Source organism: Cheilinus undulatus, linkage group 19 (assembly GCF_018320785.1).
Source record: "Cheilinus undulatus linkage group 19, ASM1832078v1, whole genome shotgun sequence".
Lineage (NCBI taxonomy): Eukaryota > Metazoa > Chordata > Actinopteri > Labriformes > Labridae > Cheilinus > Cheilinus undulatus.
This window is the reverse complement of record NC_054883.1, coordinates 19760936-19775766: the sequence shown is the minus strand read 5'-3', so window position 1 is coordinate 19775766 and position 14831 is coordinate 19760936. Positions and strand designations below refer to the sequence as shown.

Below are 14831 nucleotides of genomic sequence, written 5' to 3'. Positions count from 1 at the left end.
CATCATGTTATGTACTTCAGCTCAAATTCACAGATGGAAGTTTTCTCCCCCACTAAACATTAAGTGATCTCCAGCAGCTTTCTCTTCAGGTGTGGGCTTTTAAGGTAAGAGATTTAACTGATTTTATTAAAATAATTCCCTTCTTTCCTTTAATAACCATTGACTGCACAAAAGAAACCTTGAGAAAATATCAAATAATTCAAGCTTCTACCTGACAGAACCAGAGTAAAAATATAAGCAGGTGTTTTGGCTGAAATAGCATCAGTTCAGGAGTGTGATATCAATATTTACATTAACCCTTTCATGACCACATTTTCTTCAATGTTTTTATGCATATTACCATGTTCACTGAGTACCATATGAACATGCCATGCAGTTATTTGCTCCATTTGAATGAGGGGAAACTTTTGTTCCCAGTGGGTACATGATAAAGTTCACTTCAGGGTGTCCCACTATCTGGGTAGGGATGTCATATAGCTTTATTTTGCTCTACACAAATTTTTTAGATTATAATATAAATCTGTATCACTGTGACAGCTTTCTTATTATCCTCTTTGCAAAAACTGCACTACAGTTCCAATTAAATAGTCTATTAAAGCCTTTCTGTCTTGATATGCAGGGTTCCTTTAAAGAGTCTTTAAAGGGATATTTCAGGATTTTTGAAGTTGAGTTGTATGAGGTGCTTGGCTATAGAGGTGGCATTAGCCACCAGTGATTTCTGTGAAAGTTGATCCTGTGGTTATTTCGAGCTCAGAGAGATCCGCAGCATAATGGTTGTAGATGGGAATGTTTTATCCATGTAGTTTAAAGAGTTTTACGTAAAAATGGACCAAGAAAATATACAAAGTACAAAGTACAGGAGAGATCCAGAGTTACCTGGTGGTGTAGGTGTGGAAAATGCAAACCCATGTTCAGGATCTTTTCTGCTCAGAACTTTCAAATGAAGTTTCTCTGCTCTCTCTTTAAGCTCGCTGACTCTCCATCTGTACAAGTTCTTCTTTGGTGTACACCGGTTTAAACAAATATTCTCTTGTATCACATTAAAAGGCACATCATCACTAGAGTTGAAATCACTCATATTATCTTTGTTTTAGCTTGGTGTGGTGTTATTATCAGGGCCGTTTCTTGCTATATGTGGACTATGCAAATTCCTAGGGCCCCACAAGCCAATAGGGGGCCCCAAAGCTTAATGTTCAGCCTCATCTGAGGAGAATCAAGTTACCTGTCTTTATCCCTTACTGTATATGCTTAATAATAAAAGTAGGAAATCAGAATAAAATAAGCCACAATGATAAGCTGTTGCCAGTGTTTTTGAGGCAAACTATTTAAGATCGTTGAACTCCACCGTCACGCAGTCAGTGAGTTTTGCCGACAGGTAGGATGGGAATAACTGGGTTAGTGTGTTTTCTGGCAGATCCATTTCCTGTTTAAACCCCACAAAAATAGTTTATTTGTCCTCAGCTAGCCTCAGATGAATGCTAGTTAGGGAGTGACATCAGTTGTGTTCTTGCTTTGAAAGTAAACGGTTTTTAAAAACACTCAATGTGTGTTTTATTTATTGATATATAGAGGATTTCTGTTTTCCTTGCTATTTTGCTTGAGTGGCTCAACTTAAGATGTTTCATTTTAAAAGGAGAGGTTATCATGCATATCATGCATGCATGCATTATTAGCATGTTTATAATAATAATAATAATACATTTTATTTATAAAGCGCTTTTCAAGAACTCAAAGACGCTGTACAGAAGTTAAAAGCCATTGCCATTACATGGCAAAGAAATCAAAAGACTAACAGCTAAACAGACAACACGAAAACGACAAGCAGATAATCAGGCAGCAAAAGACAAGACAAAAGAATCAAACATTAAAAGCCAGTTTAAAAAGCTGGGTTTTGAGCAGGTATTTGAATGTGGAAGAGTCCATACAGTCTTAGATATGGTTAGGGAGTGAGTTCCAGAGGGAAGCGGCGGCTATGGAGAAGGGTCTGTCCCCCCAGGTTCGGTGCTTGGTTCTTATGGGTGTAGAGAGAAGATTGAGGTTCCAAGAGCGGAGATTACGGGAGGGGTGTGATGGTGCAGGAGGTCAGATAAGATAAGGAGGGGCCTGTTGGTTCAGGGCTTTATGGGTGAGGAGGAGGATTTTGAATTGGATGCAGTAGGTGACAGGGAGCCAGTAGAGGTTTTGGAGGACAGGGGTGATGTGGTCACGGGAGAGGGTGTGGGTCATACACATTTTTGTACATTTTCAACACAGCATACGGGCGAGTAAACATATTTTCTTGGCCTATTTTTACATAAAACTATGCAGATAAAAAGTTCCCATTAAAGCCACTATGCCCAGGATCTCTCGCATTAACCACAGGATCAACTTTTAATGCCACTACTGTAGCTAAGTACCTCATAGATAGATAGATCGTGGTTTATTGTCATTGCATTGTAAAAACACTACAAAATTACATTTGGCGGTCTCTTCTGTAGCAGCAAACACAGTCGTCCAAGTGGTGGTTAGAAATTCAGAGCCTCATGGGTACCCCAGAAAGTTCCTCGGTATGTCAGGTTTGAGTGGCCGCTCTAAGTCTCGCCTGCAGCCCGGCTTGTTTGCCCCGTTGTCTCTGCCTCCTCCTCACCTGGCTGTGGGTGTCATGCTGCTCTGCATCATCCTCCTCTCAGTCTCCAAGTACCCCGTTCTCCAGATAATCTCCACCGGGAAAGACATAAACTCCATGGACACGCTTACTTTGCAAAAGTTAAAGAAGCTGTCTCTGATACACAGAATGTCAGTTCTGGTTTAAGTGTAGGGCTTTGTTTTGCTGCTAGTGATGGAGTGCACAGCAGGGTATACATACAACCCAACTTAAAAAAAACCTTAAATATCCCTTTAAGTTTAAAAAAATGAATCATTCAGGTATGAAATGAATGACTAAAGAAATAAAAAACTATTATTGAATTTTTACAATAATTGAGCACTCCAGCTGTTAAATTCTTTAACTGATTGTAAAGTAATATAAAATGAGTTTTTTTAAAAAGGTAACTGCCTTTTGTGTTTAGATCTGGGTGATAAGGTCAGAGCAGTCATGATGGTGAGGATGCTGACAGCAAGCATACTACTGGGTGTCTTCTTTCTCTCAGGTGAGTGTTTGCCCATTTTTTTGTCCTCTACACAACTGTATGATTTTCAGTTTAAGTCACGAACAGATTGGTGCAGACAGCGCTAACAATGTTAACTCACTCAGTATGTTTACATGCAGGAAACTTGAGGGGAGAGGGAATTATGCTACCCCTCCATTGCAATATAGTGTATGAAATTAAAAAAAACTTACAGCCACATCTAAATTTCACCCTTTGGTTTAGCAGGCTTTTAACAGCCATCCAGGACTTATAACCAGGTGCTTTAATGCTTTCCTGTATCTCCAAAGCCTACAGTTTTATGGGTGATTCATAAAAGCATCAACAAAATGCATTGCTCTTGCACACTGCATATTTCATTGTGCGCGAGTGACGCTAGCACCTCAGACCAGACCATTTAAGGAGTATTATTATATAAGAATATATTTTGCTTCCTTAGATTGTGTAGTTAATTTTGATGTAATTTTCCATCAAAACTGAATATGTGGGTTGTGCCCATGAAAAAATTGCCATATCTTCTCTGCTAATGCCAAACAGCTTATTTTGCTCTCATTTTGAGCCTCCAGTACCCCTCTGCTGCTGACAATCAGGTGCCTGATTTGCACCTGTTATGTTCAGTTATGAGTCCAGATTCTGCCCACCACAGTTGAATTGCAAGGTCAAAATTGGGAGAAGATGGGGCGCAGGTGGCCGAGTTGTTAGGGCGCGCACCCCATGTACGCGGATGGCCCGGGTGCGAATCCGGCCTGAGGCCCTTTACTGCATGTCTTTCCCCCACTCTCATCCCTGTTTCTGACTCTATCCACTGTCCTCCTCTGTCAAATAAAGGCACAAAAATGCCCAAAATAAATCTTAAAAAAAAAAAAATTGAGAGAAGATGTGGATAACGCTATGCTGATTTCTGCACCGATAGAGTAACATCTTTAGATTGAGACAGTGTGATGTGTTGGGCGACGCTCCCTCACTTGAAAAGCAAGGATTGTTATTATTGGAGCCAGTCTCAATGCAGAGAAATATGAGATGATATTCTGCAACCAGTGGCAATCACATATCTCCATGATCTAGGACTGAACTCTGTCCTCCAAGATGACATCACTTGCCCCCACAGAGCGGGATTTATCAGAGACTACCTCCAGAATTTGGGAGTGGAGAGGACGGAATGTCCTGCTAGCAGTCCTGACCTCAACCCATTGAACACTTGTGGGATCAGCTTGGATGTGCTGTTGGTGCCAGAGTGACCAACACAACCACAGTGGCTGACTTACGACAAATGCTGGTTGAAGAATGGGATGCCATCCCTCAGCAGTGTGTGACCAGGCTGGTGACCAGCATGATGAGGAGGTGCCAGGCTGTTGTGGCTGTGTATGGTTCTTCCACATGCTACTGAGGCTCCTGTTTGATAAATGAATAAATTGTTGAAATGCCGATATGCCTTGTTTCTTCAGACTTTAATTCTCCAATCCACCAAACAAGAGCCAATGGCAGAATACGCTGTTTGGCAGCTATGACTTTTGGTCCATATTACCCAAACTAGTTCTGTGATCATGAGGCACACTGACAACAGGTGATTAAGACAAGTAGAGGCACTTATATTTGTCCACTTAAAGCACTGGGTGGTACTGTGTGCCCAGGCATACCGGCCTATTTAAAGCACTGACTAACAGTAATTTCTAACTGCATGTAAACGTACTGACTGATGATTCAAACTGTATGCAGCACAGAGAAAACAGATGTTAGATCCTGTCCTGCCTGTCCATCATTGTGTTGATCATGAGTCTGCTTTCAGGTGCACTGGCTAAATGTCCCGTTTTTGTTCAAGACCTCTTCATTGATACGCCAGAGACGATGGAAGCACTGAAAGGATCTTGTTTGCATATCCCATGTACCTTTAGGCCTAGAATAGAAGGAAAATTTGACAGCACACAGCCAATCATTGGACTTTGGCTTAAACAAGTCTCTGCTGATACAAACAAAGTGGTATACCGCAGTGATTGGAAAACCAATGAATATCCAATGAATATAACTGGAAACCTCAATCTGAAACAATGCACCACTTTATTCTCTAATTTAATCCCAACATATGAAGGCACATACTTCTTCAGAATGGAGAGTGAAGCATTCAGAGCAACCGCTGTTCGTGACTGTCTTCAAATTAAAGTGAGAGGTAAGACAGCTTTTTTGTCTCTTTTTAGATTTATGAAGGAGTAAAGGTGCATCTCAAAAATGAGATTATAATGAAAAAGTTCATTTGATTCCCAGTGATTTAAGTGAAACCTCCATATATTCTAGATTCATCTCATACAAAGTGACATATTTCAAGACTTAAAAAATATATATATATATATATATCTTGATTACAGCTTACAGCTCACAAAAATCCACTCTCTCAAATTGTAAGAATATCACAAAAAAACAGACAAAAAATATTTATAATACAGAAATGTCGACCCCCTGGAAAATCATACTCATTTATGCTTTCAGTAAATGGTTGGAGCTCCTTTTACAGAAATGATGGCATCTGTGTGATTTGGCATGGAGCAAATCCGTCTGTGGCACTGCTGGGTGTTGTGAAGCCCAGGTTGCTCTGATAGCAGCCTTCAGCTCATCTGGACTGTTGAGTCTGGTGTCTCTCATCTTCCTCTTGACACTTCCCCAGAGACTTACTACGAGGTTTAGGTAAACCGGTTGGCTGGCCAATCAAACACAGTACCACCACGGTCAGCAAACCAGATTATGGTAATTTTGGCTTCACTGTTGGCAGCCAAGTCCTGTTGGAAAAGGAAATCAGTGTCTCCATAAAGCTTCTAAGCAGATGGAAGAATGAAGGTCTCTAAAATCTCCTGGTAGACAGCTGACAGTGTTCACTCTGGACTTGATTAAAGCACAGTGGACCAATGGCAGCAGATGACATTGCATCCCAAACCATCACTGACTGGAAACTGGCAACACTGGACTCATGCACCTTGGATTCTGTGTCTGACCTTCCTCCAGACTCTGGAACCTTGATTTCCAAATGTAAAATTGAAAATTATTTGAAAACAGGACTTTGAACCTAGGCTGGGCTCAACCCTGTTGCTTGTGCTCCTTTTCTTATTACACTTTTCCCTGTCAGTCAACTTGAATCAACATGAATCTGCTTTGATACAGCCTCTGAGCAGTGACTGTGGCTTACCCTCCCTGTGGAGGGTGTTAATTGCTGTCCTCTGGACATTTGTCAGCAGTCTTCTCAATGATGTTGGTTGTGTGTAATAGACCAGAGTGAGAAAATGAAGACTCAGGAAACCTTCGCAAATTGCACTTTCCAACAATATTCTAATATTCAGAGACAGTGGATTTGGGCTTTTTGTGCAACAATCCATATTCATCAAGATTAAAACAAAAAAGTTTTAAATTTTTCACTTTGTATGAGATGATTCTAGAAATTTTAACTTTCTGAAATAAATCACAAGAATTTAATGAAACTGATTATTTTTGCTGGCTTGAATTTAGATTCCCCTCAAGAACCAATCATGGAGATTCCTGTTGATCTGAAGGAGAATGTGTCTGTCAATATAACGTGTTCAGCTGTCACTCCCTGTCCACTCTACCCTCCTAAACTCACCTGGAACGTCAAAGACTCTCACAACACCAAGGAGGAAAACCAAGATGGAACCTTTACAACTAAAATCCAGGAGACCATCACTCTGACAGACAAACATGATGGATACAACATCAGCTGTTCTGCTACTTATCCTGTGAATGCAGGAAGAGACAACAAGACAGCAGAGGAGACAAAGACTCTCAGTGTTTCATGTGAGACCACCACAGTTTGTTCTTGGATCTTGTCAGAACAGGATGATTTATGAGGATGTTTGTAATGAATGTTGTGTATCTCCTGTTTTTTCCCAGATGCTCCTAAAGACACCTCAGTGTCCATCAGTCCACCAGGTTTGCTGTCAGCTGGTGTTAATGTGACCCTGAGCTGCTCCAGCAGAGCCAAGCCTCGTGTCAGCAGCTTCACCTGGTTCAAGATGAGCTCAGATGGACCCATGAACGTATCTGAGGGAGAGATTTACAGCTTTAATGTGACAGAAGGAGGAGTTTATTTCTGTGTGGCCAAGAATGATCTTGGGGATGAAAGATCATCAGAGATTCATCTTCATGTTGAAGGTAGATATTGGAGTAGAATGAATCCATGCTCACTGATCCATATTCTCTATGAGATAAACCACAAATATTTCTTCTAGACGTGGAATAACAATTTCCTAGTTGGACTTGATCCATCCTTTTTCTCATTCGTTCACTCCACATTATGGTGAAGTTACACATGCTTATTTACAACAGACAGTTCATAGCATTTGCAAAGCCAGGGCTTGCAGGGTTTAAGCAATGAATGCTTTCTCATAAGCTCTGAATCTTTCAGGTAATTCAACAATAACTTTTCCACAAGAGGTGGAAATCTTTAGGCACCTCACGATTTGATTATGATTCATAGGGCTATGATTCAATCTTTAATCCATGATTGATGCATTTTGAAGCTCTGTAGCTAATGTAGCTGAAGCTAAGATCAGAGAGTGGCTATGCAAACTGAAGCTGAAATTGCTAAAGCTAACTTAGCTACATGGCTTATGTTGCTAGAACCACTATGTTAGCTTTAACCAAAGCTACCAAAGCTAAAGCAAGCCCCTGTTAGTCTAACTACTTCTAAAAAATTGCATACTTTAATTCCTAACTAGACCTTTGTCTCTGTTTTATTTCTGAAATAATACTAAATCTGTAATGTTAGCAGAATAGTTATTTCATAATATAACTTCCAGTCTTTCTTCATGAATAAAGCTGAATAAAAATAAAATCTAAAATGTTGTACCAGCAAATTATGGCACATCCGTTCTGACATAGACAGTGTCTCAGATGAACAGTCTGTGAGCTCTGCAGCCAGTCTTGCAAAAATTATACAGTTAGGAGGGACAAAAGAAACGTCAAACATGATGAAAAATAGAGTGTTTTGGTGAAATTCATAAGCTATAACTATCAATCAGCTACACATGCTCCTGGACCTGATTGGTTAGGGCTCAGCCCTGGACATCTGCTCCAGCCCTGGTTCTTAGCTCAGCGATCTTCTTCATGAGCCCAAAGGCTACCTGCCATGTTACTTGTTGTCGAGCGGTGCATTTTGCAGCTGGCCTTTTCTCTTTTGTTTGTGCTTCCATGCTGGGAATTCACAAGACATTTCTAGTAACTTGATGTCAGAACTCACTTGCCCGCCTCTTATGGAAACAACAGCCAGTAGTTTGTTTGCAGCCATGTGGTCCTGAATGTCTATTAGGCGTCAGGTAGTGGAGGACAGCCATTAGGAATGTATGGGAATGGAGGAATGTTAGTACTTAACAGCTCTAAATGGTCCTGTACACTGCAGTCATCATCAAAAAAAGCCTACATACACTGAATACAATTCCTACACTTTAAATAAAAGTGATTTTCAGGAAAACAAGAGTGTTGCAGATTCTTGTTCTGAGCAAAGAGGCTTGCTGAACCCCTTTAAATGTAAAAAGAAAAAGTCATTTTGTCACAAACATGCTTTTAATTGAAATGGCGATATACTATCAACCGCATAAACCTTGTGGGGTGAGTGAGGAAGTGATTATGAGTCATTCACGAATGAGCCCATTCTACGAAACGACTCTTTTATGTTAGCCATGATAAGTAGCTGCTGTTTGAGTTCCAGTTTTCTTTCCTCCATCCTTTGATGTTATCTAATCCACAAGCCAAACTGGAACCAAATGAAAGCCATTTGGGAGTCAAACAACCAGCTTTACTGAGCTGAGCCAAATGATCTGGATCTCTAAAGAGAGATTTCCCATCACAGCGAGCGAGGCTGGAGGTTAGTGATGGACCTCAGCTGAGGAAACATGAGTAAGTTTAATGTGCTAACTAGGGCTGTCAAAATTAATGCATTAATGCGGATTAATCCATCAGCATGATTAATCTGATTAAAAATTTTAACACAATTAACCCATCTACAGCTCAGAATGATTCAAAATCACTGAAACGTTTCGGGCAGTTTGTCCAAGTAGGGTTACCATCGAGCATGCTGCCACGCATGCACAAATGGGCCGTTGATCCGGTAGTGACCAACCGACTCGATATGGAAGTCGCTAAACAGCACGTTGGCCGTCTTGATGGGAAATTTGAGTACAAACAAAAAGCAAGATGGAACAGTCAACTTACATAAAGTATTATGTACATTCTGCAGGAAGGAGTTTTCTTTTCACCACATTTTCACAAAATGAAACACGATTAGTATAGATTAAAAATGAATATTTAATCATGATGATGATTAATCGAAATTAATCCACAGCAAACCTACGATTAATCTGATTAAAAATTTTAATTGTTTTACAGAGCAAGTGCTAACCCATGCAAAACTGTACTGAACCAGACAGAATGCATTGAGGACACAGACCTAGATGAGGAATTTTCAAATTCCTGCCTGCTGCCATTTCTCTATGACTTTTGAAAAATGTTTTTATCTTTTGCCAGAATATTTCACAACTTTTGGGGACACAAAAGCACCTTAAGAATTAAGAATTTTTGTTCTTCTCCAAGCTAAATGGGGAGGATTAGCCACAAGCTAAGTGGCTAGTGGTGCTTCTTTAACAGCTTTTCCCCCATTGCTTTGTCATAAATGTGCTTTCGAAGGAGACAGTTATGTACTATTTTGCAAATAAATCTTGTGGAGTAATGGTTAGAGTAAACTGACATTTTAGTTGAAGACAACAGATGATAAGGGAGTCCTGGTGTGTCAGTCGTAAAAGAGCTGGCACAAAATGATGAGCTTTCAAGCACCTTCATCACTAGTGTCATCTTTTTTCTTCCTTCACTTTCACATTTTATTTTTCTTTAGGCTATTTTATCTTTGTTTTTTATACCAGGTCCTTCTCAAAGCACTAAATCTTTTGTGCACATGCACAAAAATATTACAATATTACAATATTTTGAGGTAGTGGATTTTAGTGAGCTGTAACTATCAAGATGACAACAAAAAAGAAAAGTGCAGTCAGTTGTTGATCAAACATTGATCTAGGGCATAGTTCTGTGAATAAAAGGGAAATAGACAGAAAGAAGCATGAAATGCAAAAACATAAAAGTTAAGGAGATAGTATATCGGCATGAGGACAAAGAAGAGGAAGCTGGTTCATGTCCCACACAATATCTGTATCTTTTACGTAAGCATGTCTGCAGTGTGATTTTTTTTTTTAGCTCTACTAGTGTACTAGTCCTGAGTGACAGCCATAACCTTATTAACCTTTATGATTTGTTCTTTTTTGTCTTCCTGCAGGAGCACAACAGCCGGATAGCTTTTTAACGTGGTTAGCAGTCATTAGAGGATTGTTTGTGATTGCAGGTCTCATTGCTGTGGTTGCAGCGATTCGGTAAGTATTGACGGGGGGTGGATCCCCCTTCACTCTCTTCAAAAACAAGAAAGGCAAAGGGTTAGACATCTTTGTGTTCATTACACCATGGACACAAAAGAACACTCCAAGAACTCAGAGAAACAGTTATTGTATAAGTCAGGTGTTCGATACCAAAAAATTCCCAAGACACTGAACATCCCACAGAGTCTGGTTAAATCCATCATCAAGAAATGGAGGGAATATTTCACATGTGTAAATCTGCCTAGATCAGGCCGTCCTCACAAACTGAGTCAGCGTACAACAAGGAGACTAGAGAGAGAGGCCACCAAGACACCTATGACAACTCTGAAGGGGTTACAAGCTTCAGCAGCTGAGATTGCAGGGACTTTGCATACAACAACCATTGGCCGGGTTTTTCACCAGTCAAGGCTTTATGAGAAAGTGGCAAAGAGAAAGCTACTGTTGAACAAAATTCAGATTAAATCTGGACAATCTTGGTCAGCAGAGAAGACACTATGTTTGGTGTACACCAATCACCCCAAATTACCAGAAACACACCAACCCCACTGTGAAGCTCAGTGGTGGCAGCACCATGCTGTGGGGATGCTTCTCGGCAGCCGGCCCTGGAGGCTTGCAAAAGTATGAAGAAGAGAGAAGTATAGGAAAATCATGAAGGACAATCTTATTTAGTCTGTAAGAAAACTACGGCTTGGGGGAAGATTTATTTTTCAGTAAGACAACAACCCAAAGCATACAAGGAAAGCTACAGAAATGGTTTAAACACAACAAGGAGAATGTTCTGGAGTAGTCAAGTCATTGCTCAGACCTTAATCAAACAGAGAGTTTGCGGCTGGACTAGAAAAGGGCTGTTCATGCCTGACCCCATTCCAACCTGACAGAGCTTGAGCAATTTTGCAAAGAAGAATGGAGTCAAACTGCAGTGTCCAAATGTTTGAGCCTGATTGAGACCTATCCACACAGGCTCAGTGCTGCGATTGCAGCCAAAAATCAAGCTATTAATACTGACCTGAAGAGGGTGAATATTTATGCCGTAACTTTTTTATATTACATACTTTTTTATCTAATGGCATTACTTTGTAGAAATCTGTTTTCACTTTGACATTAAGAGATTTTTTTCAAAATTATTTTATTAAAAAAAAATAAAAACTAAATGACTCTTGCAAGCAAGCTTTGTGTCTGGATCATTACTTATACTTAATCCAGTTGATGTACTTTGCTTGTCTTCCAGGTGGTTTAAGTTGAAACGTTCAGCTCTCCAACAGACAGAGGTAGGACCAATATGTAAATATTCTTGTTTGTAACTTTTCTCACAGAGCATTTCTAAATGCAGACAGGAGTTCCTCATTGATGAGAGTTAAGACAGAAACGGGAAATGTGATGAAACATCCTCTTCACACACTAACTATCCACTTCATTTACTTTCTGTAAATCGGATTCATTTCTATTTTTTGGCAAAAAAAGACTTCTTTCCATTGCTTGGGTTATCCACAAGTTAAGAGGCTACCTGTTCCTCTTTAACAGCTGTTTACTAAAATCTATGTTTGCATTCAGAAAGTATTCAGACCCCCTTCACTTTTTTCAGTGTTGTTATTTTGCAGCCTGACGCTACAGTAAAAACATTCTCTCATTAATCTACACTCAGTACCCATAATGACAAAGAAAAGATTGAAAATAAACGACTGAAATATCACACTGACAGAAGTATTCAGACCATTTGCAAAAACACTTGAAATTGAGCTCAGGTTCCTCCCATTTTGTTGATCTTTGCATAGAGGTTGCTACACCTCGATTGGAGTCCACCTGTGGTTAATTAAAATTGACTGGGCATGATCTGGAAAGGCACACCTCTCTATTAAAGGCCTCGCATTTGACAACCTGTATCATAGCAAAATCCAAGCCATGAGGTCAAAGGATCTGTCTGCAAAGCTCCAGAGATAGGACAGTTGCAAGACACAGATCTGGGGAAGGTTACAAAAAAATTCTATAGCACTGAAGGTTCCCAAGAGCACAGGTGTTTCCGTACTTCTCCAACTGAAGAAGTTTGGCACAACCAGGACTCTTCACAGAGCTTGTCTTGCGGCCAAACTGAGCTGTTAGGGGAGACAGACTTTAGTAGGAGAGGTGACCAAGAACCCGATGGTCACTCTGACTGGACTCCAGAGATCCTGAGTGGAGATGGGAAAAAGTCCCAGAAGGGCAACCATCACTGAAGCCCTCCACAGATCTGGGCTTTATGGCAGAGTGGCTTGATGGGAGCCCCTCCTCAGTGCAAAACACATGAAACCCCACTTTGCAAAAAAGCACCTGAAGGATTCGCAGACTGTGAGAAACAAGATTCTCTGGTATGATTAAACCAAGATTGAACTGTTTGGTCTCAGTTCAATCAGCAGGGACTGGAAGACAGGTCAGGGCTGAGGGAAAGCTGAATGAAGCAAAGTACAGAGATATCCTCAATGAAAACCTGTTCTGCAGTGCTCAGGATCTCAGACTGGGATGAAGGTTCACCTTTAAACATGACGATGACCCTAAGCACAACTCTGTGAGCGTCCTAGAGTGGCCCAACTGGAGCCCAGACTTGAACCCTATTGATCATCTCTAGAGAGACCTGAAAAAGGCTGGCCACCATGGTCCCCAGCCAACCTGACAGCTTGAAAGGGTTTGCAAAGAAGAATAGCAGAAAATCCCCTAATTAATGTGTGCAAAGCTTGCTGCATCATACTAAGAAGGACTTGAGTCTGTAATTGCTGCCAAAGGTGCTCCAACCAAGTACTGAGTAAAAGGTTTAAAACTTCAATGAGGTATTTCTAAAATTCTGCTTCCACTTTGTCATGATGGGATCCTGAGTGTAGATTAATGTGAGAAAAAATGAATTTAAGCATTTCTAGCATCAGACTGCAACATAACAAAATTAATGTTATGGCATTGTACATTAAAGAATTGTAATCTGTTGTTTTCTATAAATATAATTTATAATTTATAACACTTACACATTTGTACTTTTTCCATGAAAAATTCAGTTGAGAGCAGTGAAATGAGGATGACTCATCAGAGCAGAAGAAGAGTAGCAGGACAATTTGTGTTGTGGTGTACATTTGGAGCTCTATCCAAAATGTTCAGGGTTCAGCGCCCCCTAGAGTATGGCACCCTATATGGCCCTATGTCTGGTTATGTAGGCTGTTCTTGTTCTCAGTGATGACCTCACTGAAGCAAGAAATAAAAAAATGTTTAAAGAATTTCAAAAATTAACATCAATAGTTACTTTAAATCCCTTTTTTACCATTAAAAGAGCTCAACCTCCTCAGCAAATGAATTGTCCATGTTTGAGGACACTTATTTAAATGTCACCTTAATGAAGCTGTTGAATGGGATTTAGAGTGAGTGAAACTCACATTTATCTTCTGATTCTTTTTAGCAGAGAATGACGTCTATAGAGCTGACCGGACAAGAGCCATCCAGAATATCAGAGAGAGAGAGAGGACACACGCTATTGAGAAATAGACTTCTCCAAGTTTGGACATGAACTGTCCTCCACCTCAGCGCAGGACAGAAGACAACAGCAGGAGATGGTGTAAAAACTAATCTGATTTCTTTTGTTTATGACATGGTACTTTCTTCAGCAATAGCTCAAACCCTTGCTGAAGTTTTTATCCTGTGTGTATGTTCAAAGATAACCCTCAGTTTAAACTTAATTTTACAAGCTTTGAGCATTACAAAGTTAAAGCACATCATTTCACAGCAGAGGTTTATACTATGGCTCAACAAAAAGGTCAGTTCTAAAGTTCTGAAGGGGGCTAGTAATTTCAACCTTGGTAGTTTTTTATGGTAGTTGTTTTTTTTTTTTTTTTTTTTTGTAGTTTTGTGAATCTATGTTTTTTTCTTTGTGCAAAGTAAAATATAACACAAACTCAAACCTTTTAAAAGTTACCTGTGGGGTGCCGCAGCGTTCAGTCCTTGGACCATTGTTGTTCATATTGTATATAAATGATTTATGTTTGGTTTCTAAGTCACTCAAGTGTATTTTATTTGCTGATGATACAACAATCTTTTGTAGTGGGAAACATCTAAAACAACTTCTGGATACAGTAGAGAGTGAACTTCAGATACTTTGAAAATGGTTTGATGCTAATAAACTATCACTTCACCTTGGTAAAACAAAATGCATGATTTTTGGAAACCGGGCATCGAACCTCAGCTATAAGATCATAATAAATGAAGCTGAAATTGAAACTGTGTCTGAAAATTAATTTTTAGGTGTAATGAATGACAATAAATCAAATTGTAAATCTCATAT

The 14831-nt window shown here is 39.9% G+C and overlaps 1 protein-coding gene across 1 annotated transcript; it reads left to right on the top strand.

Annotated features, from left to right (window-relative positions):
• Positions 1 to 39: 39 nt before the first annotated feature.
• LOC121527576 (sialoadhesin-like) lies at positions 40 to 14268 on the top strand. The gene is made up of 8 exons (XM_041814590.1): positions 40 to 104; positions 3048 to 3128; positions 4912 to 5289; positions 6615 to 6917; positions 7014 to 7274; positions 10444 to 10537; positions 11769 to 11808; positions 13953 to 14268. Exons 2-8 carry the CDS (start codon positions 3074 to 3076, stop codon positions 14058 to 14060), a joined length of 1239 nt encoding a protein of 412 aa, XP_041670524.1. The 5' UTR covers positions 40 to 104; positions 3048 to 3073; the 3' UTR covers positions 14061 to 14268.
• The last annotated feature ends 563 nt before the right edge of the window (positions 14269 to 14831 follow it).